The sequence below is a fragment of the Larus michahellis genome, chromosome 7 (assembly GCF_964199755.1).
Source record: "Larus michahellis chromosome 7, bLarMic1.1, whole genome shotgun sequence".
Lineage (NCBI taxonomy): Eukaryota > Metazoa > Chordata > Aves > Charadriiformes > Laridae > Larus > Larus michahellis.
Window position 1 is genome coordinate 3,993,516 of NC_133902.1, and position 25,174 is coordinate 4,018,689.

General features: G+C 63.9%; 3 protein-coding genes across 9 annotated transcripts in view; 2 read left to right on the top strand and 1 right to left on the bottom strand.

Moving 5' to 3' along the window:
* Nucleotides 1-1,689, bottom strand: part of RTN4RL1 (reticulon 4 receptor like 1) — a 32,884-nt gene extending 31,195 nt beyond the window's left edge. Inside the window, exon 1 of the mRNA XM_074595463.1 lies at nucleotides 1,368-1,689. Within this exon, the coding sequence (XP_074451564.1) occupies nucleotides 1,368-1,380 (13 nt within the window). The 5' untranslated portion in view covers nucleotides 1,381-1,689. The remainder of the gene's footprint in view (nucleotides 1-1,367) is intronic.
* A 1,439-nt stretch (nucleotides 1,690-3,128) lies between these two features.
* DPH1 (diphthamide biosynthesis 1) lies at nucleotides 3,129-24,254 on the top strand. Of its 7 annotated transcripts, none has more exons than XR_012588341.1 (13): nucleotides 3,129-3,184; nucleotides 3,881-4,033; nucleotides 6,494-6,557; nucleotides 14,600-14,721; nucleotides 16,515-16,669; nucleotides 17,337-17,458; nucleotides 18,718-18,786; nucleotides 20,058-20,214; nucleotides 21,176-21,276; nucleotides 21,600-21,678; nucleotides 21,921-22,052; nucleotides 22,465-22,630; nucleotides 23,519-24,254. XR_012588341.1 is itself a non-coding variant. In XM_074594830.1 (12 exons), the coding sequence occupies exons 1-12, from the start codon at nucleotides 3,136-3,138 to the stop codon at nucleotides 22,537-22,539; spliced, it is 1,278 nt and encodes a 425-aa protein (XP_074450931.1). In that variant the 5' UTR covers nucleotides 3,129-3,135; the 3' UTR covers nucleotides 22,540-24,254. The 7 variants fall into 7 exon arrangements, 3 of the variants coding, with proteins under 3 accessions (XP_074450931.1, XP_074450930.1, XP_074450932.1); XR_012588342.1 differs by having other exon boundaries at nucleotides 23,516-23,727; XM_074594830.1 differs by having other exon boundaries at nucleotides 22,465-24,254.
* OVCA2 (OVCA2 serine hydrolase domain containing) lies at nucleotides 22,995-24,908 on the top strand. Its single transcript, XM_074594833.1, has one exon. It carries the CDS (start codon nucleotides 22,995-22,997, stop codon nucleotides 23,676-23,678), a length of 684 nt encoding a protein of 227 aa, XP_074450934.1. The 3' UTR covers nucleotides 23,679-24,908.
* Nucleotides 24,909-25,174: the final 266 nt, after the last annotated feature.

Below are 25,174 nucleotides of genomic sequence, written 5' to 3' on the forward strand. Positions count from 1 at the left end.
ATTAGACTGCCACTTAACAAAGCCTATTTGGCACTCTATTTCCTTGCTTAACAAGACAAAAACTTTAAGAATAGGTTTTGCATTAGCCCACAGGCTCTTCAATTTGCATTTTGTTTTTCTAGCTCCAGAAATGAAAGCTGTACATCTTGACCTTAACAGGCTACCCCTGGTGGGATGCAACCCTGCCGCCTGCCTCCACCTCGGGCTCCCGTTTTCCCAGCCTGGATGATGCTTTTCCTCCAGCCAGCAGCACCGGGGCTGGGAACCGGGGCTGCTCCGAGGGCTCGGGGTTTATTCTCAAGACTACCAGCCCGCTTGGCTTAATACGCCGAACAAAGCCGAGGCGGGAGCCGGAGAGAGGAGCATCCGAGCGCGAGGCTCCGCAGCCGCAAGGTGACATTCCCCCCAGTGGGAAAAAGCATCCCCAGGGTGGCAGCGGGGGTCTGTCAGCCCTACCCGGGGGTCCGCTCCCCAATGTGGGGGGCTGTGGGGGGCTGCGGGTGCGGGTGCTGGCACCTTCTCCCGCTGCCAGAGCCTCGCTGGAGAGGGGCATGTGGTGGTGGTGGCGAGGGCTGGGCCCGGGGCTACGCGACCGCCCCCTCCCCGGGGTGTGGGACGGGAGCGGGGGGGTCCGGCCGGGGTCCCCCCGCACGACACTGCTGTCCCCGGCATCTCTCTGGCCCGGGCGCAGCGGGGCTGGGCGTCCTGCCCCCCCGCCCCATCCCGGACCCCCCGGGGGGTTCGGCTTCTCCCCTCGCCGTGATGTCAAAAAGCTCCCCGATGATGTCCCAGGCGGTTGCCATGGAAATAGCGTGATGTCACAGCGGAGCGAATCTCCTCGGGGGGGCGGAACGGGACGGCTTGCCCCAACTTCCCCGCCGAACCCCCCGCGACCCCCGGTGAGCCCCGTTTCACCTTCCCCCACCCCGAAGGACGAGTACCGACCCCTCCCAGGACCCGCCGTGCCCCCGGCGCCTCGGGACCCGCTGTGCCCCGGTGCCCCCCCGCGCCCGCCGCAGCCCCGATGCCTCCGGGACCCGCCGTCCCCCGGTGCCCGCGGCACCCGCCGCGTCCCCGATCCTGCGGGACCCGGCGCCCGCCGTGTGCCTCCCCCGGCTCCTCCCGGTCCCCCCCTCCCCTCCCCGCCGCGTTGCGCTCCCGCCGTGCGCCGCCGGTGCCGCTCCCCGGGGACCCCGGGGGGTGCCCCAGCTTCGGTGGCGGCGGCGGCGGCGCCGGTAACGCGGCGGCGGAGGCGGGGGGGCGCCCGGCGGCGCGGCCCCAACTTCGGCGGGGAGACAAACTTCGGGGCCGGCCCCGCTGCCCCCGGTTGCCCGCGGTACCCGGTGCCCTCCCGGTGCGGCGCTCACCTTGGCGGAGCATCTTGGAGCCGGGGCGGGCGCGGTCTCCCGGCGGCGGCGGCGGCGGCGCTCAGAGCCGCGGGCGCGGCGGCGGTGAGCGGTAGCGGCGGCGGCAGCGGTGGCTGCTGCTGCACCGGGAACGCGGAGCCGGCGCCCGGGCGAACGGCCCCCGCGGGGGCATGGCGGACCGAGCCGCAGCGGCACCGGGGAGCGCCGGCCCCGGAACACCGGGGAGCGCCGGCCGCGCCTCTGCCCGCCGCGCGTCCCGCCGCCGGCTTTTAGGGGGGAGCCGCCCCCTCGGGGCTGGGGCCGCCGCCGCCCCCCACCCCCTCGGGCCGAGCCTATAAAGGGGCTCCCGGTGCCGGTGCCGGTGCCGCGCTGCCTGCAGCGGCGGGCAGGGCTGGGCAGGGCGGGGCGGGGCAGCGACGGGGCGGGCAGGGCTGGGCAGGGCTGGGCGAGCCCGGCCGGGCCCCCCCCTTTCCTCCGCCGCCGCCTCTCCCGCCTCCCGTGGACACTTCGTGAAAGTGCCGCTGCTCCCGTTCCCCGCACATCCCTCCCCCCCGCCCCACCTCGCCTCCCGGCCCCCTCCGCCCCACCGGAGGACATGGCCCAGCATCGCTTCCCCGGGGCTCTGCGGTCTCCCACGGGGACCGGGTGTCACCCCCCCCGCATCACCGCCGTCCTCTCCGGTACCCCCCTCTCCCCCCGGTATCCCACCGGGGCTCTGCCGCCCCCCCGCGCCTGCCGGGGTCCCGGCTGTCTCCGCAGTCCCGTCTGCCCGGCACCGTCCCTGTCGCCTCCCGGGGACCTGCCGTCCCCGCTGTCCCCTCCGCCCCTTATCACCCCCTCAGCCCCGCGGTGTCCCGGTCCCGCCGTGGTCCCGCCACCTGATCGGGGTCCCGGCTGTCTCCGCTGTCCCCTCCCCTCCGGCACCGTCCCTACTGTCCCCCCGGGAGTCCCTGTGGTCCCCCCGGGGGCCCCTGCCACCCCCTACGGTGCCCTCCGCCCCTTATCGTCCCCTCCGGGTCCCTGATAGCCCAGCGGGGGGCGCGGACGCCCCACCGGGAGCTCTGCTGTCCCCTCTGCGCCCCGGTCGCCGCTGTCCCGGCTGTCCCCGCTGTCCCTATCAGGGTTCCGACGCCTCGCCGGGGTCCCGCTGCCCCTCAGGCGGTCCCTCCTGCCCCCGGGGTCCCTGTCACTCCATCTCTTCTGCCCCACCGGGGGTGCCGTTATCCCACCAGGAGCGCTGCTGTTCCCACTGTCCCGCCGGGGTCGCCGCTGTCCCCGGGGGGCCCCGCTGCCTCCCCAGTCCCCTGTCGCCCCCTGGGGTCCGCGCTACCCCGGGGTCCCTCCTGCCCCACGCCTCGAAGGGTCTTGACTTCTGCTGCGGTACACGGAGGGGAGGACAAGGAGGACGGGACACGGACTCGCCACTGTGGCAACAGCCCCGGTGCCCTCGCCCCGTCCCTGCGTCAATGTGGGGCCAGTAGCCCCGGGGCCGTCAGCACAGAGGGGGATGCGGAGGGGCCACGGCCCCGACGTGAGGGGCGGGGGGAAGGGGGGGCAGCAGCCCCGACATCGCAGCGCTTGGCACAGGCTACTGCACACCCAGGGGGACACCGGGACCCTGCCGGGACCCACCGGTCCGCGTTGCACCGGCCGTCCCGTCGGGGCCCGGCGGCGCGCTCCCGCGCTCGATCTCTCGTCCAGCGACTGCTCTGGCCTAGCGCCGGGTTCGCTTAGTGCTGCCTTCCCGCCTTCACGTGCTCCCAGAGCCATGGCGGCCTCCGTGAGGGTCGGGAGCGCGGTCCCGGTGCCCGCCGCAGGTGGGCCGAAGCCGGGTCAACGCTGAGTTCCCGGTGGCGGTGCCGGGTGCTATTTCGGTCGGCTCATCGGGGGAGGCCGGGACGGTGGCTCCGCCACCGTCCCGGCCTCCCCCGCCACTGTCCCGGCCCAGCTGGCCCTTTGGCGGTTCAACCGTGGGCTGTGCGGGGAGGGTTTGGTGGCTCATGAGTGCCAGTGTTGGGCTGGAAATAGTGAATAATCCCCCTGCTGTCACTCCCCCGCCGCTCTCCGGCATCGCCGAGCTGTAGGGGGGCGGTTGCTGGCGGGGGCCGGCTTCAGGATGAAGCTCCCGGGGACGGGCCTGGCTCACCCGCTGCTGTTGAGTTTTCCCCCTTTCGAATAACGGGATCCCCTTGATGGGACAGGAGGGGGACACCCCCTCCTCACCGAAGGTGCCCCGGGGGTGCTTGTGGATGAGCTGTGCCTGGTGTCCCCCTAGTTTGGGGGGAGCCAGTCCCACTTGAGGGTTTCACATAGTTACAGCAGCGTTTTCTGGGCAAAAAAAGAGGGTGTTTCCCCTCCGCGAGTGCCACCAAGAAGGGCAAAATCCCACCCCTTTCTCCTGCCCGCTTGTCCCCGAGTGTGGCATGAGGGCAGCGAGGATGCTAGTAGCCTGTGGGGCATGGGTTGCGCTGCCCTCCCAGTCGCTCCTTTAGGCCAGCCCGTTTGTCCCGCAGTCCGAGGCCCTGTGCGGCGAGCAGCGCAGCAGATCCCCGAGGAGATCCTCAGTAACGCGGAGCTGCGGGAGGCGGCAGAGGCTCTGCCCCGAAACTACAACTTCGAGATCCCCAAGACCGTCTGGCGGATCCGGCAGGCTCAGGCCAAGAAGGGTGAGCACTGGCCCCAGGGACAAGGGGGTTTGGGTCTGCAGAATGGCAGATTGGTGCCACTGAGCTCCCTGGCAGCGAGGGGACCCACTTGGGGCAGGGTGCGGGTCCGGTGAGGCTGGGGGAAGGATGGTGCTGAGCTGCCTGGCATGCCCCTGAGTGTTTAGGCTCTGCCTTGGCAAGCTTTCATCCCCTCGAGGGGGGTTAATAGATCTGTATCTCTGGATTATAATCACATCGGACAGGACAGGTTGAGCTGCGTGGACCTGTCAGCCTGCGAGATGTGTCTGGGATGCTGGCCAGGTCCCTGCTGCTCTCTTCTCTCCCTGCGCTTTCTTGCCATGCTGCCAGAGCCAGGCAGGGAGAGCCCCATGACACCCATCTTGGGGGGGGCTGGAGGGGCTAATGGGCTGGGCCATGCTACTCCCTGGTCTGAACCTTCCTTGGGGTCCTGGGGGAGTTGCTGTAGCCCTGGAGGGGTGAGGACCGGCCACGGCGGCCCTGGAGCAGGTGCTGTGGTGCTGTGGGGTGGTGCCAGGGCTGTCCCCCACCCTGGTGTGCGCATCCCGCTGTGGCCGGACTGGCTCTCGGTGTGTGATCAGCTACAGGCATCAGGGCATGGAGCCTCCCTCTTTGTCCCCACAAAGGTGGCCACCAATGTCCCCACCCTGTCTTTGCATGTGGGCAGGGCCTGCTCACAGGGCTGTGTGGTGCCAGGGCTTCTGGGCAGAGATGGATTTGAAATGCTGCGTCCACCTGGGAATGTCCCAGCTGGCTGCCACCGAGCTGGCAGGGCCTGGGAGGAGCTGGCACACGTCGTGGGGGATATTCTGTGAGCTGCTGCTTGAGCCAGTCCTGGCTGCGATGCCGAGGGGCTGGAGGCTGCAGGGCTGCCCAGTCCGGCCCAGTTACGATGCAGGAGGCAGGGCTGCCCATGCAGGGCTGCCCATTGGGACGTGTTGAGACTGCCCAGCCGTGCCGCTCCGGCTTTTGTTGCCGCGTTTTGCTGCTTGGCACCTCCTAATTAAATGTAAATATGCGGCTGGGATTTAGGCTTTAGAGCTGGGAGCGGAGCCCATCAGCCAGCCAGCCGTGCTGGGATTTAAAAATCTGTGCATGCAGAGCCCAGCCAGGGGCTCGTTGCTGGGGGAACGCAGCCTCCCACCGGGCTGCGACCAGACCTGCCTACACCCTGCCTGCTGCGGGGTTTGGGGGCCTGGGGTGTCACCCCTGCCCCTATAGAGCGGTGCTGGCAGAGAGTGACCCACCTGCCTCCTGCCGCCCTCTCACTGTTTGTGGGTCTGCTTGTTGGCAGCAGTCCGGGATGGAGGGCAGTCCCAAACAGGCTGGGGAACGCTGGGACCCTCAGCTGCCCAGCCCTGCCAGGTCAGGCAGGGGCTGGCAGAGCGCATGCAGCTTTCCTCGGGCCCTGCGGGTTGGAGCGGGGTGAGTTTAGCCCAGTTTGGGCCAGGTCTTTACCGTGCTGGCCAGCAGGCTGGGCTTGGCAGCGCAGGGATTTCTATTGGAGGGGGGACCTGGAGAGGACGTTTGGGTAGATATTGCTGGAGCTGGTGTGTCTTAGCGGGATCGGGTGGTGAAACGACAATGGGATTGATGGGGCCTCCTCCATTCAACTGCCCCAGCGTGGTCCTTGCTCCTCCCCACCAGGGGCAGTCTGGGGGGGCCCGTGGGCGACTCCTGGCTGGACCCCAGGTGCTGGGGGGCCCAGCTGGGCTGCACAAGCAAAAGGATTGTTCCAAGCTGTGAGGAGGGAGCAAACCGGGAAACATAATTCGTTGATGAATAAATTCCTGCTAGGCACAATGCTGCGTCGTTGATGACCACCCTCCCAAAATGGGGAGAGAGGCAGGGAGAGGAGGTGTGGAGAAGGGCAGCAAGGACGATCAAAGGTTTGGAACAGCTTCTATACAAGGAGAGATTAAACAGATTTAGATCCTTTAGCTGGAAAAGAGGCAAACGAAGGGGGATATGATAGAGGGATATAGAATTGTGAATGATGCGGAGAGGCTGAATAGGGGATGATTATTCACTCTTTTTTTGTACTGGGAGAACCAGGGGCATACGTTTACATTATTAGGAGCGAGTTTAAAATAAACAGAAGAAAGTACCTTTTCCTGTGCAGCACATAATTAAAATCTGGAACTCATTACTGCGGGAAGCGGGAGAGACCAGCAGTGTCAGCGGGTTCAAAAAGGGATGAGGTGTGTGCGCAGGGGCCAGGCATGAGCAGGGAGAATGGATATGGCCCGAGGCAGGACCACATGCACCCCGGCTGCCAGAGCCACACGGATTTTTGGCCAGTTTCTGGCTCTTTTGGGGAGGATCATTCCTGCAGCTGCCACTTGAGCTGGATGTGTTGGCCCCAGGGGTTGGTGCCCAGGTCCCTGCTTAGGGGCGTCCCTTCAAGTCCTCTCCTAATCCTGGGGCTGTTTCTCTTCCCAGTGGCCCTGCAGATGCCAGAGGGGCTCCTCATGTTTGCCTGCACCATCGCAGACATCGTTGAGCGGTAAGATGATGGCTTTTGTGTGCTTCCTTGCTCGGCTCCGGGGGCTGGCAAGGGGATGGGGGCTGTTGCCAGGAATGGGGTGGCCGCTGGACGGGGCTGCCTGGGCAGGATGAGATCCAGGGCTACTGCCGAGGGGGGTGTGGAGGCCTCCAGTGTGGCTGCTCTCGCAGGGACACCTTGGCCACAGCCTGGTTGGGTGCAGGCGACGTTGCTGCCCTGCGGCAGGTCGCAGGGACGTGCTGCCAGCCCTGGGGACCGGGACTGCCACGGCGATAGCCCAGCCCTTGCCACTTGGCTTCTCCTCCCCTTGCCGCTCTGACAATCTCAGTGTGTCGGGGCCCGTGCTGGGATGATGGCCCAGGGAGCAGCCGTGTCAACAACTGGCGAACACCAGCTCGGTGCCTGTGTGCTCGCTGTAGCCACCGGTGAGTGGACGCCCCGTCCTGCCTCTGCAGCCACGGTCTGGCTGTTCCATTCTCGGTCTGGCTGTGCCATTCTCAGGGCAGCACAGAGGTGCTCGGTGGCAGCTTTTCTCCAGCTGGCAGTGCTTGAGGCCATGGTGATGGCCCAAAGGCAAGCGGCTTCTGCTGGGTGCCTGCTTCCGTGTGGCTCCTGATTTTCTGTGCCGCTTGGGAGGTGAGATTAGAGGTACCAGAGATGAGCTGGGCTTTGCAGCCACAGTGGATGCAGGCACCTTGTAGAAATTGGCCATAATCTCACCGCCGAGTGCACCTCCCTCCCTTCCCGCCCGCCGGCTTTCTCCTCGCTGTGGCTGCCCCCTCCCTAGCTCCTCTCTGTTTTCGCACAGTGAATTAGTGCTAATAGCACCGTGTGCCTCGTCTGCCATAGGGGTCGCGGCACTCATTAGTAAGCTGCCTTCCCGGGGTGAACAGGCTTGCCTCCCCGCCGCCGCTAGCCGAGCAGCCATCGCCGTGCCAGATGGGAAGGCAACCGTGCCTGCGGGCTTTGTCCCCGCTTTGCCATCGTTTCCCTCCTGGGATCGTGGCAGCCCCACGCTCGGGCTGGGCAAGGGAGTGGTGGGAAGGTTGGCGTGGGCAGGGGACGGGTGCGGGGGGCAGAGGGGATGGGTGCGAGTGCGGGCGGCTCCGCGTGGGCTTGTCCCTTTAAGCAGAGCTGCCTCCTCTCCAGCTTTGGCACCCAGCCGCTTTCATGTCTCCGACTTCAAAGGCAGCGGATTAAGGGGCTCTTTTATCTGAATGAAACCTTAAGCCCTGCTTCCCGGTGGATGCTGGGGTGCTGGCGGGTGCTGGGGTACTGGCATCGCTGCTGGACTCACCCTCCCTGCCCGGGGTGCTCCACAGGGCTGAGGAGGGATGCTGAGTGCCAGGACGGGGGGGTGCTAGTGGGAGATGGGTGGTGGGAGGTGGGAGGTGGGTGCTGCGTGGGGAGAGGTGCCTGGCCAAGAGCAGTGACGTGGCAGCACCAGTGGGTTGGAGGTTGGATGAGGGATGGCTTTGAGGCCGAGCAGGAGGGCCGTATCCTTCCCTTGCTGCCACTGCGCAGCACCCAGAAACCGGTGCCTTGCCGGGAGCACCGGGTACCATCCGTGATTCTGACTGAGGAGGTGGCCGTGCCGGGTACCAACACTGCCGGCTGCAGGATCGAGGCCATGGGCAGGAGTGAGCCCATCCCTGTCCCTGGTCTCTCTGGGACGCGCTTGGGACCCGGTTACATTGCCGTAAGTGAGGTGTGAATCGGCAGGTGGCCTCGTTAGCGCCTGCCTCTTCCTGCTATTAATATTCATCGCTGGCATTAATGTGGAATCGTGGCTCGGCCGCCGCTCCTGCTGGCCCTACTCACCCGGCGCTGGGGCCGGACGAGCCTCCGACGTGATGGGAATCACAGCAGCCGTGTGCTCCGGCGGTGGCTGCCGCAGCCAGGCTGGGGTGAGGGCTCAGCGTACCATTGGCCACGGGGTGGCCTGTCCCCTTCCCACTGGGGACAGAGGGGATGCGAGGGCTGAGCATGCTGGGGATACCTGCGTCCACTGAGGGGGGCAACGCTCAGCAAGCAGCTCCTCTCCCCAGCCCATCCCTGGAGCCTCCTGTCCCCCCCTTGCTGGTGGGAGTTGGGACTTGGGGGTGCCAGCGAGCTCCCCATCCTCTGCACGCTCTGGTAATGGCTGTAGAGCTGTACCCGGGGCTGGTGCCCCTGGGGCAATGGTGCCCATCCCTGTGTGTTCTGGCTCGACTGGAGACGTGTCTGCTGCCACTCAGCTGGAATATTTGTCCCTTCTGCTGGAGCTGCTATTTAATACAATATTTGCACCGTGGCCTGACAGTGCTGGGGAGGGCCAAGAGAGGGGACGCGGCTTTGCTTTGCCGCAGCGCGGGCGGCTTGGGGAGGACGCTGTGCTGTCTGTGGGTCTGTCCCGGTGCAGGGGGCTGGTGGTGTCACTGTGTCCCCCACTGCAATATGAGAGTGAGCAGGCCCCCAGGGAGCCCCGGAGGGGGCAAGGAGGGGAGGGGGCTGTGGGGTAGGGACCCCCCAGAACCTCATCCAGGCTTCCCAGCATTGCACTTGGGTTTGCTGGGCCCCGGGGGGCTGCGGGGATGAAGATGTAGCCAAAGTGTCACTGCCACTGCCTCCGGAAAGGCCGGTGGGGTACTTAGCCTGGAGCCTTTGAAATCAAGAGCACACTTACAGCATTGACCGGTGTGAGGCCCAGTTAATTAGCGTTAATAGGTTTGTCATTATCGAAGCTGTTGCTGGGGGCGAGCGGCTGGGCTGGGGGGGGGCGGCGGGGCCGGGGTCGGCTGAGCTGGCGGGGCGGCGGGCTGCCGAAAACGCATCACGACGCTCTCGCGGCACCTTCCAAATTGGCTCCGTTTGTCACGGCTGATGTAATTCGGCGGAGGGTAACTCGTGCTGGGGGGCGGCAGCGTGGAGAGGAGCGTGGGGGGAGCTCGGACCGCGGCTCAGGGAGGGGGTAGCCCCCCAACCCACCTGCTGTCATGCCGGGGAGGTGGCAGCAGTGTCCCCTGTGCCAACGTCTTGGTGCGGAGGGGTTCAGCCAGGAGAGGATCCCTCCTCTCCCCCCGCCGGGGCTGGAGCAGACGGATCAGCTGGGCTCTCAGCTGGGCTTTTGATTCCTTGTTAATAAAGTCGGCTGTCAGGCTTCGCAGCTGCTAATCCCTCCGTCTCCCCGTGCCGCGACGGGACGAGTGGCTCCTGCTAATCAGCCGTGGCTCAGTGGCAGGGACATGCAATGGCGGGGGGGGGGGCCCAGGGGCATCCTGACACCCGCGCAGACTGCCCTGCCACCGCCTTACCACCTCCCAACGACCGGCCTGAGGGCTTTTGAGCATCTGTGCAAGGCAGTTCTGTGGGCAGGCAGAGCATCCCAGTGCCCGTGCCCAGCAGCGTACGAGGACATTTCAGAGTGACAGAGGGTCTTGAATCATCTCCGCTTGAGCAGTAAAGAGTTAAACATCGTGCACACAGCCCAGCAGCTCTGGCATGGCTTGAAATGCCCCACTATGGCTCCTGCTATGGCCAGTGGCTCTGATAGTGAGGACAAGAAAGCCCCTGAAGGCTGGTGTGCCCAGCAGGTCCCCAGTGCCATGAAGACTGTCCGCTCTGGGGCTGGCAGGTGGGCAGGACAAGGGCACCGGGTCCTCTGGCCAGGCGTCTGCCATGTGCCACTGAGCAATGTGGCACTGAGTGCCATGGCGAGGCTGGCAGCATCACCTGGAGGTCCCAAAGGGCCATCCTGGGACGCTAACACAGGCCAGGATCTGGCCTCAGCGTCACAGTGCCATAGCTCTGCCGTCCGGTGCTGCCTTCCCTTCTCCCACTGTCCTCTAAGTGCAACCCGGAGGCGCTGGCAGCGCGGTGCAGCACACTGTGCAGGGGAATTTAATCACCGTCATTAACCATACAACAGCATCATTAGGGAGAATGAAGTTCTCACTTCATTGGAGATGTTTAAAACCTCAGCCCAGGCGGTGACGGTGTGGGGGGAACCAGGCCGGGGGAAGTGTGTGGGGTCTCTAGGGCTGTCACATCTCAGGGCTGGGACGTGCCAGCGCGCAGGTGCAGTGCCCACTGCCACGTACCCCGTGCCACCTCCTCATGTCCCCATGGAGCCCAGGGAGCTGACGCTGATGGGCAGCACCGTGGCCAGGCTGTGGGGAAGAGGGGACAGGCACCATCTGGGCGCAGGATGGCTGTGGTGGCTTTGCCACCACCATGCTCTGGGCCCTTGGTTTGCCTTACTTTGTTGGGTTTTTTTTGCAGTTGCATGGCCAGCAAAGCTGGGGTGCCTCCGGGACATGCCCTCTGGGAGGACGGGGTTGGCCCTGGCACCCATTTTGAGGACAGAGAGGGAGGTCCCCTCAGAGGAGGGGACCCGTCTGGAGATGGTCGCTCTTGGAAGGGCTGCGGGGACACACACCTCTCCCTGTCCCGACCCACTTGCAGATGCTCTGCGGGACCCTGTGCTGCCTGCAGGTGGTGATTGCCCGTCTGCAGTGGGGCTCTTCCAGTGCCGTTTGCAGTAAAATTGCAAACTCATTATTTTAATTACGTGCAGCCTTCCTGTGCTAATGAAGTTAGGAGTCTGGTAATGGGGCTTGGTGACGGGCTTCTCTGCTAATTAAGCACATTGTTCTCAGCCGGGGCGGCGCTCAGCCCCCATACCCGCCCTGGGACAGCGGCACCCCCTGGCACCTCTCCCTGGCATAGGCTGGGCTCGGGTGCCATGGGGCAGGCAGTGGGTGTAGGGTTTGTGGGGCGATGGTGGGGCTCTGCCTTTCCCCCAGGGGACAGGGTGTGGGGTATTTGCAGGGCATAGCCCTCTTGCTTATCCCCAGGCGTTTCCCAGCAGGGAGGTGACACCAAGTCACAGTGTGACCGTCCTGTGACGGGCCATGCGCAGGCAAGGCATGGTGACGGTGAAGCAAGGAGCAGCCTGCTCCATGTTCCTGTCCCCAGCGGGACACACGGATGCCCCAGACTCTCGGTGCCGGCTCCATCCTCCAGCAGCCCTGCAGTGCCAGGGACAGCCACTCTCAGCCCAGTCCCCGCAGTCCCCTCCTTGCCAAGGGCTGCTAGATCCGGGCACAGGCGACATGCTGGGGCTGAGCGCTCCTCTCTGCCAGGGAGAGCGGCTCTGCTTCACAGAGTGAGGACCAGCACAGCATCATTCACACGCTGCCACGGCGTCAAGGGACCCCACGCTCTTGCCAGCAGCAAATGCTCTCATTTATTTGTCGAGGGGCTGGGATAAATCAGGGCCACTCCAGCCCAGTGCCTGCACTCGGGTGGCAAGGAGCAGCCGTCCCATGCTTGGGGACGTGCCGGCCCTGTGTGTGTGCCTGTCTGTCCCAGTGTTTTCAGCCCCCAAACTTGTCCCTGGGCTGCTGTCGCCTCTGTCCCACACTGGCTGGGGAAGAGCGGGGCTGGGAGGATCCAGGGGTCCTGGCAGTTGGGATTGGGGCCGGGACCTGGCCTGGTCGGCCGCGCATCCTGCCAGTGCTGAGCATGGCGCTTTATAAATGGGATTTCGGGAGCCATCTGTTTAAAGGAGGAGATAATGAATTAGGGGGGAGATGAGAAAAATGCTAAGGCCGGGCGGTTTTTCAGAATGAGCTGGGGTTTGCGGGACGTAAAAGATGAATAACCTCCCCACGTGTTCAATATTCATGAGCTCCCAGCCGTAGTGAGCGGCTCGGCGCTGGGTGGGGACAGCCCCGTCACGGCATCCTCCCTGCCAGCACACCGCTGGGACCCGTCCGCCACTGTGATGAGTTGACGGGACACAAAACACTCGCAAGGACGTTCCCGTGGCTGCCCCTCGCCTGCATCCCGGTCTGGTCTGGTTAGTGAGCAGCTTCCCGACCCGCGTCGGAGGCAGGTGGCTGCTAATTGACGTTTCCTTCCTCTGTAGTTTGATGAAAGGCTCTGGCGACACCGAACTGATTAAAACATCAAGGGGAGGCCCCTGCGCTTGCCTTTGATTTGCCTCGGGAGATGATTGCTGCTCTGCTCGACCGTCCAGCCCAGCCGGCGCAGGTGACCCCGGTGTGTGCCGTCCTGGTGCCTCTGTGCCTGTCCTGCTGGCGCTGCCGGGCTGCCGGCACCCTTCCAGCCTCGCCAGCCACAGTGGCGGCACCATTGGGCTCCCTCCTCACCAGGCATCGTTCTGCGGCCTCTCTACTCCTTGCTCGGCCATGGCTCCACTCCCTGCAGCCGGAGCGGGACGGTTCCCTGTGGCCAGGGCAGGGCTCAGCCCACTCTCTCCCTGCCCGTGGGCCGGTGGCCGTGTATTGCCGGCTGCAGCCCTGCACGCCGGGCAGGGGCCACGGGCACCTCTGCCAGCCTCTGCCCCCCTCCCTCTGCCGTTGCTATTTCACTTTCTTGCTCTTCACCCCCAGGGACTTTCTCTGGGGTTTGGGCCAATTTGCATACATTTTAATCTATAAAAAATTAAGCGGCGCTGGCTGCCGCTCTGAGTCAGACCTCCCCGTCCTGAATCTTAAGGAGCTGAATAATTTTCCACTTTTGCTGAGATGTGTGGAGTCTGATTCATGTTCATCTCATCACCTCTCATTAGAGGAGGGGGCTGGGGGTTCAGGGGGGTGGGGAAGAGCCTTCTCGAACCTTCTCTGGCAGCCCCCAGCCCCATGGGGTGGCCATGCAGGCAATGGAGGAGCCATCCTCCCATCCAGGCCATGCTGGCGGTGAGGGACCATGGGATTTGGGTGCTAGCAGGGACATGGTCCATCTTCTGACGGTCCCCAACCATGTCCCCAGCCCTTGGGACACTGTGGGGAACAGGAGATGCCTGGGCTGGATGCAGGAGGTGGGGATGCCTTTGCCCCCTCTGTGGGGATGATCCAGCTGAGCTGCTCCCCTGTCCCCCTCCCCGGGCACTGACGGATGGGCTGGGGCTGTTAATATTCAGCACGCTCCACCATTTCTCCACCTTCTGCCATCTGCCCAGCTCTGCCCACCATTTCTATTCTTGCCGCCGACGTAACACTCCCTGCCTGGCGCTCGGAGGGGAGCGTGCGGGACCCTGGCCCCCAGCCAGCACCCAGTGCCAGTGGGGGGTGACACTGTGCCGGGGTGCCTGCCTTCCCAGCCCCTTCACCCGAGCCCCGTGCCAGCAGCAGGGGGGACCCCACTGGCACCGCGCTACCGCCGCTGGCTTGACCTCCACATAAATTAGGAATTAGCATCTGGTTTAAGCAGCTCCTCCAGGCGTGGGGCTTTGTCATCGCGATACCTGCTTTCATCCGTAAACTACTACGGCAGCTCCCTGGGAAGGCAGCCAAGCTAATAATCCCCCGAAATGGTGCAATAAAATACCCACAAAGGTGGCACCTTTAAATGATGCCAGAGCCCCGGCTTTTCTGTCTGGTGCCGGTGTGTGCCCCTCTGCAGGCTGGTGGGTGCTAGATGGGCTTGGGCCGGAGTGCCAGGGTGACAGAGCAGGGATGGGTGCCAGCATTCGCTCGGTACTTTCCCTTGCCAAGTGCCACCTAAGCACCAGCTGCTCCTGGAGCACACCCAGCTTGGCCAAACTGGCACCCGCGGTGACGCAGCCAGGCGCGGGCTGGGTGCACTGGCTCACACAGTGCCCGGGCGCGGTGGTATCATGGCTCAGCCAGCCTGGCTGGCACGGCTGGGGGTGCCGGGGTGGGTGTTCTGCCCATCCTGGTGGCTCTGGTCCCTGGGACCGGCTGGCAGGAGCGACGGCACCACGCTGCGCCGGGTCTCCCTCTGCTCCTCTCCCCGCTGGAGCATTAGGAAGCTGGCAGCGTATTGTTTGATGAGCAGATAATCCGCTGAATTGCAAACAGCTTTACCCAATTGAAGAGGCGGATTACCGCTCTCCAGCTTAATCATGTTGACATCTCGGAGAGTAGCCAGTGCTCGTCCTCTTTGGCGCGTGGCGAGGGGCTCGATGGCAGCGCAGGGTGCCCCGGTAGCGGCGTGCCACAGAGCTGGGGGACAGGACATGGGCTGCGATGACAGCAGCTAGCCGTGACCCTCACTGTTGTGCCTCCCCGCAGGTTCACGGACGCAGAGGCAGTGGTGATGGGCGACGTGACCTACGGCGCATGCTGCGTGGATGACTACACGGCCCGGGCCCTGGGCGCTGACTTCTTGGTGCACTACGGACACAGCTGCTTGAGTAGGTGACACTCGGCCCCGGGGCACTGCCAAGGCGGGCACGCGTGGCACTGCAGAGGCTGTGCTGCTGCCACCATGCTGTGCCAAGTGGCTCCCGCCCCGCTCGATGCCAGCTCGGAGACTTAGTGCCAAGGGCTAATCCCTTCCCAAAGGGATTTCTGTTCTCCAGCTTCAGTTGCAGGCTTTGGATGGGGCCAGGCTGGCTGAGCAGCTGCCTGTGGGCAGAATTTTGGGGGCAGCAGGGCGTGCTCGTCCTGCTCAGCCACGCGCCACCGCAGCGTCCAAAATCGCAGCCCTGTGCCCAAGAGCAGAGCAACGGGACCGTGGCTTGGCAGGGCTCCACTCACCCAGAAGCCACCAATGGGGACGGGGCTGCTCTCACCCCCCACCCCGTAGTGGCGGGCTTTGGGGGGAATTTGGGAGCGGCGATGGAGGGGAGAGATGGCCTGGGGGTCCCGCTCGTCCAGGGGCCAGCGTGGGGCCAGGGAAGGCAGCTTTTCGGGTGCAGCACAGGCTGGGCGGGGAAGGGAGGAGGAGGCTGTGTGCTCCCCAGGCGGACGGTACTCTGGATCCAGTTGCCATGGAAACTGCGCTGCTGTCCCAGATGCTGCTAACTTTGAAGTCCACCCAGGATGGAATCAGCCCAAAAATAACAATAAGACGCTCTGGGTTTTAAGGTGGATCGGAAGAATTGCCGTAGTGAGCAGCAGGCACGTGCATTTCTGCCATTACCGCCGCGCTCCCGGCACCCGGCAGCCCTCCTGGATGTTTATGGGGCCATATAGATGTGTTTGAAGAATTGCGTCAGGCTCCGTATGAAATATTGACTCCCCAGTTGAGAACTCTGTCCCGAAAGCCACGTCGGCGTGAGTGTTTGCGGTGATAAATATCTGTGCTAGGTGCTTTGTTACGGAAAGAGGGTTATGGGCACCACTGGAACAGGGAGTATAAAACCCCTGGTTTGTAGCCTGCTATTACATGAATGAACAGAGGCAAGGGGAGGAAGGGGCTGTATCCAGCAGTGCTCGGGAGCACACTGGTGTGAGAGCTGGGATGCTCCGGGGGACGGGAATCACATCTTCTGGACCTGCTCCCTGCAGGGACAGGCAGACACTGCCAGGCTGCCTCTCACCAGCCCTGCCACCATCCGTGGCCCATGGCCATGTGGTCCCTGCCTGCACTGGACTGGATGGGTTGCGGGCACCCTGGGGTGCCTGCAGGGTTCTGAGGGGGTGCTGGGCTCCTTTTGGACTGCCCACGGTGCTGCTGGAACCAGCTCAGTGCAGCCGCCGTCACGGGGAGCCCCGCGGCTGATGGCAGGGCGCATCCTGGCGTAGCACACAGGCGCTTGCCCTCTCCCTCCCGGCCCCACGTGCCCTGCGGGAGGGAGTAATTTGCACTTAATTGTGATCAGGTGAAGAGCACCAAAATGGGAAGTGAACGCAGAGCTGTGGATCGATGTGGACTCTGTGTACTTTAATTATTCACTTAATCGTGGTGACACAGGCTTCTTAGCACTGGGGGTAATTAGATTTGTGTTCATTGATTCCCCAGGCTGCCATTATCTGGAGAGAAATGAGCGGGTGCTCTCTGCGGCTCCCATCTGCACCCCCTGCCCGGGGTGCCAGCGTGGGCAGAGGGGTGGCACACCATGGCCTGCCCACATGGGGGCAGTTGGAGCGCAGGGAGCACTGCCAACATGCTTTATCCCCCAGCTGCGTGTGGCAGCAGCTGGAAGCTCACCGGAGCCCTGGTTGTACCCTGCACTCACACCCTCTCTCTTCCTCTCACCAGTTCCCATCGACGCCACACAGGGGCTGAAGATGCTCTACGTGTTCGTGGACATCAAGATCGACACATCCCATTTCCTCGAGACCATTCGCTTCAACTTTGCAGCGGGCACCTCCCTGGCCCTCGTCAGCACCATCCAGTTCGTCTCCACCATCCAGGTGAGAGGGAGACCCCCGGCAGTGGGGGGTGGGATGGGGCTTGTGCCTCCCCCAGCCTTGGCCTTGGCTCGATCCCTCCCTGACCCTGCTCCAGGGCTGGAGCGGCTGCCCCGGCGTGCTGATGGTGAAGGTTCCCCTCTGATGAGTCGCTGCGATAATATGCTGCTGCCGTAATGTTGATCAAGTACTTTATAATAACTCTGATCAATGTTTCATGGCGGCACCCCTCCCTGGCTCCCCCGGGAGCTGCTCTGTAAATGTCAGGGCAGGCAGTGGAGCTCTTGGCATTTTGATGCAGTGCTGGCAGCGGCAGGGGAAGCTCCGGCAGGTCTGTCTGTCTGCCCCTGAACGGCCGGCTGGGCAGGACAGGAGGAGATGAATGAGCCTCTTGAGCCATGTCTATCTAAACATGGGGCTATTGAAGCGTTAAGCATTTTCCCTTGTCTTTTAATTGATACATTGTCTGAGCCTCGGCTGAGCATCTCGGCTGAGCATCTCGGCTGTGCGGGCCGTTACTCTCGGTGACGCTCGTGCCCCATGGAGCTGGGACTGCCAGGGCCGGGGTATCCCCCCAGGGGTCTCCATCAATGCCGGGAATCACTGACCTCGGCCACGCGCCGTGCCACTGTCTGTCCCTGCTGGCCAGCTGACCCCATGTCTCCTGCAGGCAGCATCGCAGGAGCTGCGCTCCCAGTACAAGGTGTGTGTGCCCCAGTGCAAGCCGCTATCCCCAGGGGAGATCCTAGGCTGCACGTCGCCCCGGCTCGCCCAGGACACAGATGCCATTGTGTAAGTACCCGGGGTCCTCCAGAACCCTCCTGCCTGCCCCAGCCTGCCCACCCTGCCTGTACCCCCTGCCCAGCCGTGGGATGGTGCTGGGGGGTGGCAGGGGGATGTCCGCGGGCTGGGATGGGCCACCTCCAGCTCCCCGCACTGCTCGGAGTGGCGTGTGCTCGTAGCGCAGAGGAAATAATTGAGTCGTATATCAGAATAGATAATAGATGGAAGGGCGGGTGGATAATTGGAAAAGACAAATGGCCGGGGCCCAACATCACAGCAACATTAATTTTATTTAAGGACAGCAAATTAGAGGGAGCACTTCGCTTCCTATCACCTAATTATTTTAGGTAATGGAAATGCTTAATGTACTGTGAATACAGTGCGCTGCAGAATAAATAAATACAAGGACCCCACCCTTGGGGGGAGCCGGGGAGCCCGGGTGTGGGTTCGGGCTCCACCGAGCCCCTTCTCGCCCATCCTGCCAGGAGCCAACGGCACCGGCACTTTTCCAGCATGGCTGTGCGGGAAGCCGGGCTCACAGTTGCCTGGACAGGGGGGTGCTGGGGGCTCCGGCTTCACCCTGAGTCGCAGTGGGGCCAGGGAAGAGGCGCTGCTTTCCATCTCTCCCCAAGGGCATCAGGAGCAGGCAGGGGCGGCTGGACTGGCACTGCCTCGGTGAGAGCGAGTCCTTCCCGCTGCCGGAGGAGCTGCGGTGCGGTACCGACCGGCCGCCCGCGCAGGTGCATGCAGCCAGTGTACCTGCGTCCTCCCCGCATTATTATTTTCTTCTTTTGCCCGTCTCTGGGGCTAACTTTTGCAGACAAATTAGCTTTGATCTCCCAAAATGTCATTCTCCAATTAAGGGCAAAATCTAGTCAAGTTTTAAGTCTGAATTCATTTTCCAAGCCCTCACTCCATTAGGGCAGCTGAATGAAAGGCTTTGAAATGTAATTGCTGACTTGAAATCCGATTAGAAATGGAAGCAGCAACGTCTAGAACCAGCCGTTGAGATGGAGCAGCTCCTGGCTGCCCTGCGCTGGCGTGGACATCCCTCCTCGCCCTGAGCATGGCCGCCTCCCCCTTCCCGGTGTGCCAGGGGGGCGCTGCACGGGGATGGGGGGGCCCCAGCCGTGCCCGCTGCTCCCGGATCCTGGCACGGGAGCTCAGGCTTCCGGCATCTCAGTGCACTGCGGCTTGGGAAACGGGTGGGCAGACGGATGGGCACTGCCCTTTCCTGTGTGCTGTAGCTCTCCCTTCCTTCCTGGCAGATATTTGGGCGACGGGCGCTTCCACCTGGAGTCCATCATGATCGCTAACCCGGGGATACCCGCCTACAGGTACGGACAACCTGGAGGCGGGGGGGAGAACCTGCCTGTAAGTGTGTAGCCCTGTAAGGGCTACAAAGCTGGTGAGGGGTCTGGAGGACAAACCTTATGAAGAACGACTGAGGGAGCTGGGGTTGTTTAGCCTGGAGAAGAGGAGGCTGAGGGGAGACCTTATCACCCTCTACAACTACCTGAAAGGAGGTCGTAGAGAGATGGGGGCTGACCTCTTCTCCCTGATGACAAGTGACAGGACGAGGGGAAACGGGTTCAAGTTACGTCAGGGGAGGTTTAGATTGGATATTAGGAAACATTTTTTCACTGAAAGGGTTATTAAACATTGGAATAGGCTGCCCAGGGAGGTGGTGGATTCACCATCTCTGGAGGTGTTTAAAAAAAGGGTAGATGGGGCACTCAGGGACATGGTTTAGAAGTGGCTTTTGTCAGGGTGGGTTAAAGGTTGGACTTGATGATCTTAAAGGTCCCTTCCAACCTCAGCAATTCTATGATTCTATGTGGGCAGTCCACGGGCACCCGCTCTTATACCCAACAACCCCACGGTGGGGAGCACCCCAGACCGCCGGGGACCACCACGCACCCCCGGAGCACCCCTCGCCCCGGGGCTGGGCAGGCAGCTGTCTGCAGCGGGCTTAGGCAGGCGAGGGGCCGTGGGGCGGGTGAAGAGGTGTGGCGGGGAGATGAACGCCAGCCATTTACTCCGGCTGAATATAAACATTTTGACAAGTACCTGTGAAAGCTCATGGAGGTGCAGCCATTAAAGCCCGGCTGCTGCAGGCAGAGGCCATAAAGCGCGATGATGAGGCCGCTGAAAGCAGATGAAATATCAAGAGCGAAAGGCTGGGCCCATTTGGCGAAATCTGAATTTCTTAGTAGGTCGTTTGTTACTAACGGGAGGCGCGCGTCAGGTTTATAGCGCCGGGGAAGCTGCCGAAACCCGAGCGGGATTTGATTAAAATTCTCCTCGTCAAACAAAGCAACAAATCAAAGATTTCTTCATAATTGATGAGCCGGGACAGAGGGGAGCTGAACGTGGAGCCGAGCGCATGGCCCAGGCTGCGCCAGGTGTTGGGGGGCTGCGGTGGGACACCTGCCTTATCCCTGTCCTTGTCCCCTCTCTGTGCCCTGAATAGCTGTCTGGGCCCTGCCTTGGCTGGGGTGGGGGAAAGACATGCTGTGGGAGGCAATTAGTGCTGACGAGGGAGGAGCAGGGTGACGAGGGAGGAGCAGGGTGACGGGGTGCGTGTGAGCCTGGCTCTGTTTCGCAGGTACGATCCCTACAGCAAGGTCTTCTCCCAGGAGCACTACGGCCACGAGCGCATGCGCCGCGCTCGGCAGGATGCCATCGCCACCGCTGCCGGCGCCCGCTGCTGGGGACTCATCTTGGGCACGTTGGGGCGCCAGGGCTCCCCCGGCATCCTGCAGGTACCGGCCCCCTCCCCGTGGCCCCTGCCTGGCCACCAGGCGCTGCTCCTGGGCAGGGGCGGGGAGGACTTGTGAGCGGTGGCACCATCGGCACAGTGGCCTCGCTACCGGGTCAAGGGTGGACTGGGCACCGCTGGCAGCCCATCGGTTGCCACTGGCCAGGCTCTGCGTGCCCCCGAGCTGAGCGGGCAGGGCAATTAGCAGCGGATGAGGGAGGCCGGACAAGGACTCATTAAACCTGCCCCTTGCTGGGGAAAGCTGGCTGGCCTCGGAGACCCCCCCCTGCACGGGGAGCTTGGCAATTAATTCCCTGGGTTTGTTTTAATTGGATGAACTTCCGATCGGGTTCACTGTCCCCACTCAGTTACTGTGCTGGTGCTTTCTGCCCCCCGGCCGGGTGAGGGGAGCGGAACCGCGATGTCCTGCCCCACGGGATTGGGGTGCCCTGACTACAGCGGCCCCACTCACACCCAGAAATTTTTGGGGAGCCGCAGGTGAGATTTGGGGCAGTGCAAGGACCAGTAGGCAGAGCCGGGTGGTGAGGTCCCGGCAGCCGCTGTCTCACTGCCGCCCCAGGGAGTGGGGGACAAGGACAAGGACGTCCCTGGTCCCTCCTGGGCTCCTCTCCTCATCCCATAGCCTCTGGCTGTGGCCAGCCCGTGGCAGGCGGGCATCCCAGGGAAGGCAGCCGCTAACGAGAACAGATTGTTGTCATTGAGCGGTAATTACTTCATTAGGCTGAGGCATGCGCTGGGGAGAGCCAGGCTCGAGCTGGAGCCATGGCCACGGTCCCCATCACTGCACTTGGCCCGCAACTGCCGAGGGGACGTGGCCGTGGGGCAGAGCTGGGACCCACAGAGGGTCTGGTGGCTGGGAAGGGGCTGTGGGCAGGGCTTGGGGGGCTTGGGGGGGACATGTATCTGGGCGCCCCCAACTGCCCTGGCTGCCTGTTCCCCTGCAGCACCTGGAGTCACGTCTCCGCGCCCTGGGCCGGCCCTTCGTGCGGGTGCTGCTGTCCGAGATCTTCCCCAGCAAGCTGCGGCTCTTCCCTGACGTGGACGCGTGAGTGCTGCTGACCCCCTGCTCGCCCCTCCATGCCGTGGTCCCCCAGGGTGCCCCATCCCTCTCCGGGCCTCCAGTTCCTTCTGGAAGCTGTCACATCCGTCCTGTTGTCACCTGGGCTGGCACTGTGCACCCCTGCACGTGCTGTGTCCCCAGGGCGGGGTGGGGACATGGCTGTCCTTGGCAGGGTGGCTCCATCGCAGTAGAGACCTTGCTCCCTGCCCGCTCCACTTCCTTCCCGGGGGTGCTGCTGGGGGGCTTCACTGTGGCTTGGTCTTCCCAAAACGCTCATCCCCATCCATTGCTGCGTGTTTCCCTTCCAGGTGGGTGCAGGTAGCCTGTCCCCGGCTCTCCATTGACTGGGGAGAAGCCTTCAGCAAGCCGCTGCTGACACCCTACGAGGTGAGCACCCCTCTCCCGTTTTGGGGGGACCAGCCCTGGCGTGGGGTGACGCCCCAGAGCCTCCCGCAGAGCTGTGGGGCTGCGAGCTGCCAGGACAGGGACGTCCCTGCAGCCGGGCAGCATCCCCTCCTCTCCCCATCTGCGTCCGGGTGTGCTGCTGGGATTTCCAATCTCTTGGGAAACCAGTTGGATCCCCGGCGCCGTGAGCTTCCTCTGGCTTCAGCTCCTTTTCCCCTCCGCAGGCCGCGGTGGCTCTCCGGGACGTCGAGTGGCAGCAGCCGTACCCCATGGACTTCTACGCCAGCCAGTCCCTGGGGCCGTGGACAGTGAACCACGCCGGCACACAGCCCCCGCGCCACAGCCGGACGGCCCAGGTGGGCAGCGTGTCCCGTCCCGGGGCGGTGGGGTGTCACGGGGGCAGCGGGTCCCCACTCCGTCCCTTCGCTCTTGGTGGCCGTGCGGGGTGGCGGGGACGGGTGCTGTGAGCGTTGGCGCAGGCTGAGCTCCCGGAGCCGTACTGTGCCGCGTGCCCAAAGCGCCACCCTGTGGCTTCGTTCCTGGTGAACGGTAACGGGCCCGGTGCCAGCCCCGCCGGGGGTTGGGGGGGGATATGCGAGCCAGCCCTCACCGGGGCGAGCACCTGCTTAGCCCGGGTCCTCTCTGGGAGGGGGGATCCCCCCAGCCATGCCCCGTGGGGTGCTGTGGGCTGAGCACGGGCAGGCTCATCGCAGGTCAGGCGGCGGCTGGGGGCCCAATCCTGACCCCCCCCTTGTCTCTCCACTGCAGGGGACGCCGCCCGCGCCCCCCACCCCGGCGGAGGGTGAGGAGAGGCCGAGCACTGGGGGCACAGCAGCCTCCTGAGCGCAGCCTGCACCCCGTCCTGCTGCCGCCACCCTCCAGGACCCGGCGTGGATACAGGCGGGAGGCGCTGCCACCCCCTCTCCCCCCGAGGGTAAGCACCACCGGGGCCTCCCGGTGCTGGCGCCGGGATGAATGAGGGCACCCCCCCCTCCGTCCCTCCATGACACCGCTGCCCGCCACACCCGGACCGGATCCCGCGAGGCCTGCCTCCCTGCAAGGCCAGGCCGTGCCGCAGGCTGTGTCCCCGGCAGCCCCCGGTGGCACCGGGGGTCCCCTCCCGGGGCGGCCCCGCTCCCCGCGCCGCGGCCTCCCGCCGCCAGGGGGCGCGCTGGCGCTCAGCCCAGAGCGGCCCCGCCCCGCTGTCCGTCCCGTCCAATGAGCGCGCTGTGTTTCGGCGGGAAGGAGGGGGACCCAGCCGGAAGCGGCTCTCTCGACTTCCGGTGGCGGCGGGCGCCATGTCGGGGGGGCGGCCGCTGCGGCTGCTGGGGCTGCACGGCTACCGGCAGAGCGAGCGCCGCTTCCACCAGCGCACCGGCGCACTGCGCAAGGCCCTGCGTGGCCGCGCAGAGCTGGTGGCCGTCAACGCCCCGCATCCCGTGCCCGGCGGCGGCGAGGACGACGACGGGGACGACCTCCCCCGCGGCTGGTGGTTCTCCGGGCCCGGCACCTTTGAGGCGGGGGAGGTGGCGGAGGCTCCGGCGGGGCTGGAGGAGTCGCTGTCGGCCGTGGCGGCGGCGCTCGCGGAGCACGGGCCTTTTGACGGGCTGCTGGGCTTCAGCCAGGGCGCGGCGCTGGCCGCCATGGTGTGCGCCCTGCGGGCCCGCGGCGACCCCCGCTTCCCCGTGGCCTTCGCCATCCTGGTGGCCGGCTTCGCCAGCCGCGCCCCGGCCCACAGCCACTTCTACCGGGAACCCATTGCCCTGCCCACGCTGCATGTCGTGGGCGATGCCGACGCTGTCATCGCTGCCCCCCTCAGCAGGGAGCTGGCCCAGCACTTTGTGGAGCCTGTTGTCCTCACCCACCCCGGCGGGCACTTCGTCCCTGCAGCTGCGCCCCAGAAGAAGGCCTACCTGGACTTTTTGGACCAATTCTGCCCCGGACAGGGCCAGGCTGAGCCCCCAGGGGCTGGGGCCATTTGATAACAGTCTCTGTAATAAACGGGGCTCCAGCGAGCCACATGCAGCCTGCCATCCTGGTGAAACATCCCTGTGTTTCCGTGCCTTCCAGAGGGGCCAGAGAGTCCTCATCAGCTCACAGCGCAGTGTCAACCCAGGGCCAGGCTAAATGGTTCTTCGTTATCTTCCTTTCTTTTTTTGTCTGCAGCTTTGTTGGATATGTGGGTGTGTGCGTATGACGGTGAAGGGTTTGAGGACAGGAGGGTGACGCTGTTCTGTGTGTCTGGGGTATTTTCAGAGACTTGAATAGCTCTTCAAAATTGGGGTCCCTTAGCTTGGCCACAGGAAACGTCTGCAGAGCACACAGCTCCTGCAGCGCTTGTACCCCAAAGGTTTGTGTTTTTTATTATTGCTGGTGAAAGCTATTAAGCCAACCTTCCAGCTGGTCTGGGTCTAGAAAAACCTCTTATCCCTGGCAGTGCCAGGGCTGGTGTTCGCTTCTGAAACGGGGTGTCTGCTGGTTCAGTGTGCGTGTGTTGCGAGGCTTTTGTATCTTCCTCTGTAGAAAGTGCATTTGTGAACAAGAAAAATTTGTCACTACGTTTTTGGCTCTGACATTTTCCAGAAGCACGTGGAAATCTTTATTGCTGTTACAATTACAGGTGTCCTGCTTGACCGCTGCTGGGGCAGGCTGGGCTTTCCAGTCTGCAGCCCAGAGTTGCCGGGCTCACAGGGCTTCTCTAAGCACAGCTTTCTTTGGGGGTACAGCGCGATAAAGTTGGTACAAGAGAGAAATAGGATGAAACTTCTCAGTTTGCCCCCTTCTTGTGCAGTGCTGGGACCTGGGGAGCAGCGGGGCAGCGCGGGGCCGGTGTTGCGAGGGATGGAGGACACTGTGGTGCAGGAGTGGGGACAGAAGCGCTTCTCATGTTCCCTTAGCCAGGAACAGGCCTGGGAGCTGCCGCGGGTTAAAAGCAATGTGGCAGAAATGAGTGGTTCCCGCACCTGTGAGTTTTGCCCTCTGGTATCTTGCCGGTTACCGGCAGCATGGTGGGAGGATGCGGCTGGTTTCCCTGCAGCCCAGCCCTGGGCTGGCCTCACTCCTGGGGGGCTGGCGGGGCTTGGGTGGCTTTGCCACCTCGCAGAGCGGCACCAGGTGGGCTGTGTCACCTCTGTGCTGCCTGTGATGTGAAGGTGTGGGGTGTCTGTCACTGCGTTGGGGACACCAGAGGCCTTTTTTTTTGGGGGGAGGGACACAGCTTGAGGCTGCGAGGCTGAACGCAGCAGCCCACCGTGACAAAGCAGCAGGACCTTTGTCTCTGCCGCTCCCCCCACCTCAGCCCTTGGTGGTGGCAGACAGGGCTTCGCCTACCCGCCATTCGTTAGCTGTTTAATTATCGTAGAGCTACACGCTCGCTGCGGTGGTCTCCCGGCGCAGCATCTCCCCCACTCTGGCCCCAGCGGCTCCGCGGGACGGTGCGGAGGAGGCACTGCAGCCATGTCCGCTCACCGGCAGCCCG

Coding starts and splice junctions, on each gene's coding strand:
- OVCA2 (XM_074594833.1), top strand. CDS start 22,995: ATGTCGGGGGGGCGGCCGCTGCGGCTGCTGGGGCTGCACGGCTACCGG.
- DPH1 (XM_074594829.1), top strand. CDS start 3,826: ATGGGTTGCGCTGCCCTCCCAGTCGCTCCTTTAGGCCAGCCCGTTTGT. Junction 14,722..16,514: donor CTACGGACACAGCTGCTTGA/GTAGGTGACACT, acceptor TCCTCTCACCAG/TTCCCATCGACGCCACACAG. Junction 16,670..17,336: donor AGTTCGTCTCCACCATCCAG/GTGAGAGGGAGA, acceptor TGTCTCCTGCAG/GCAGCATCGCAGGAGCTGCG.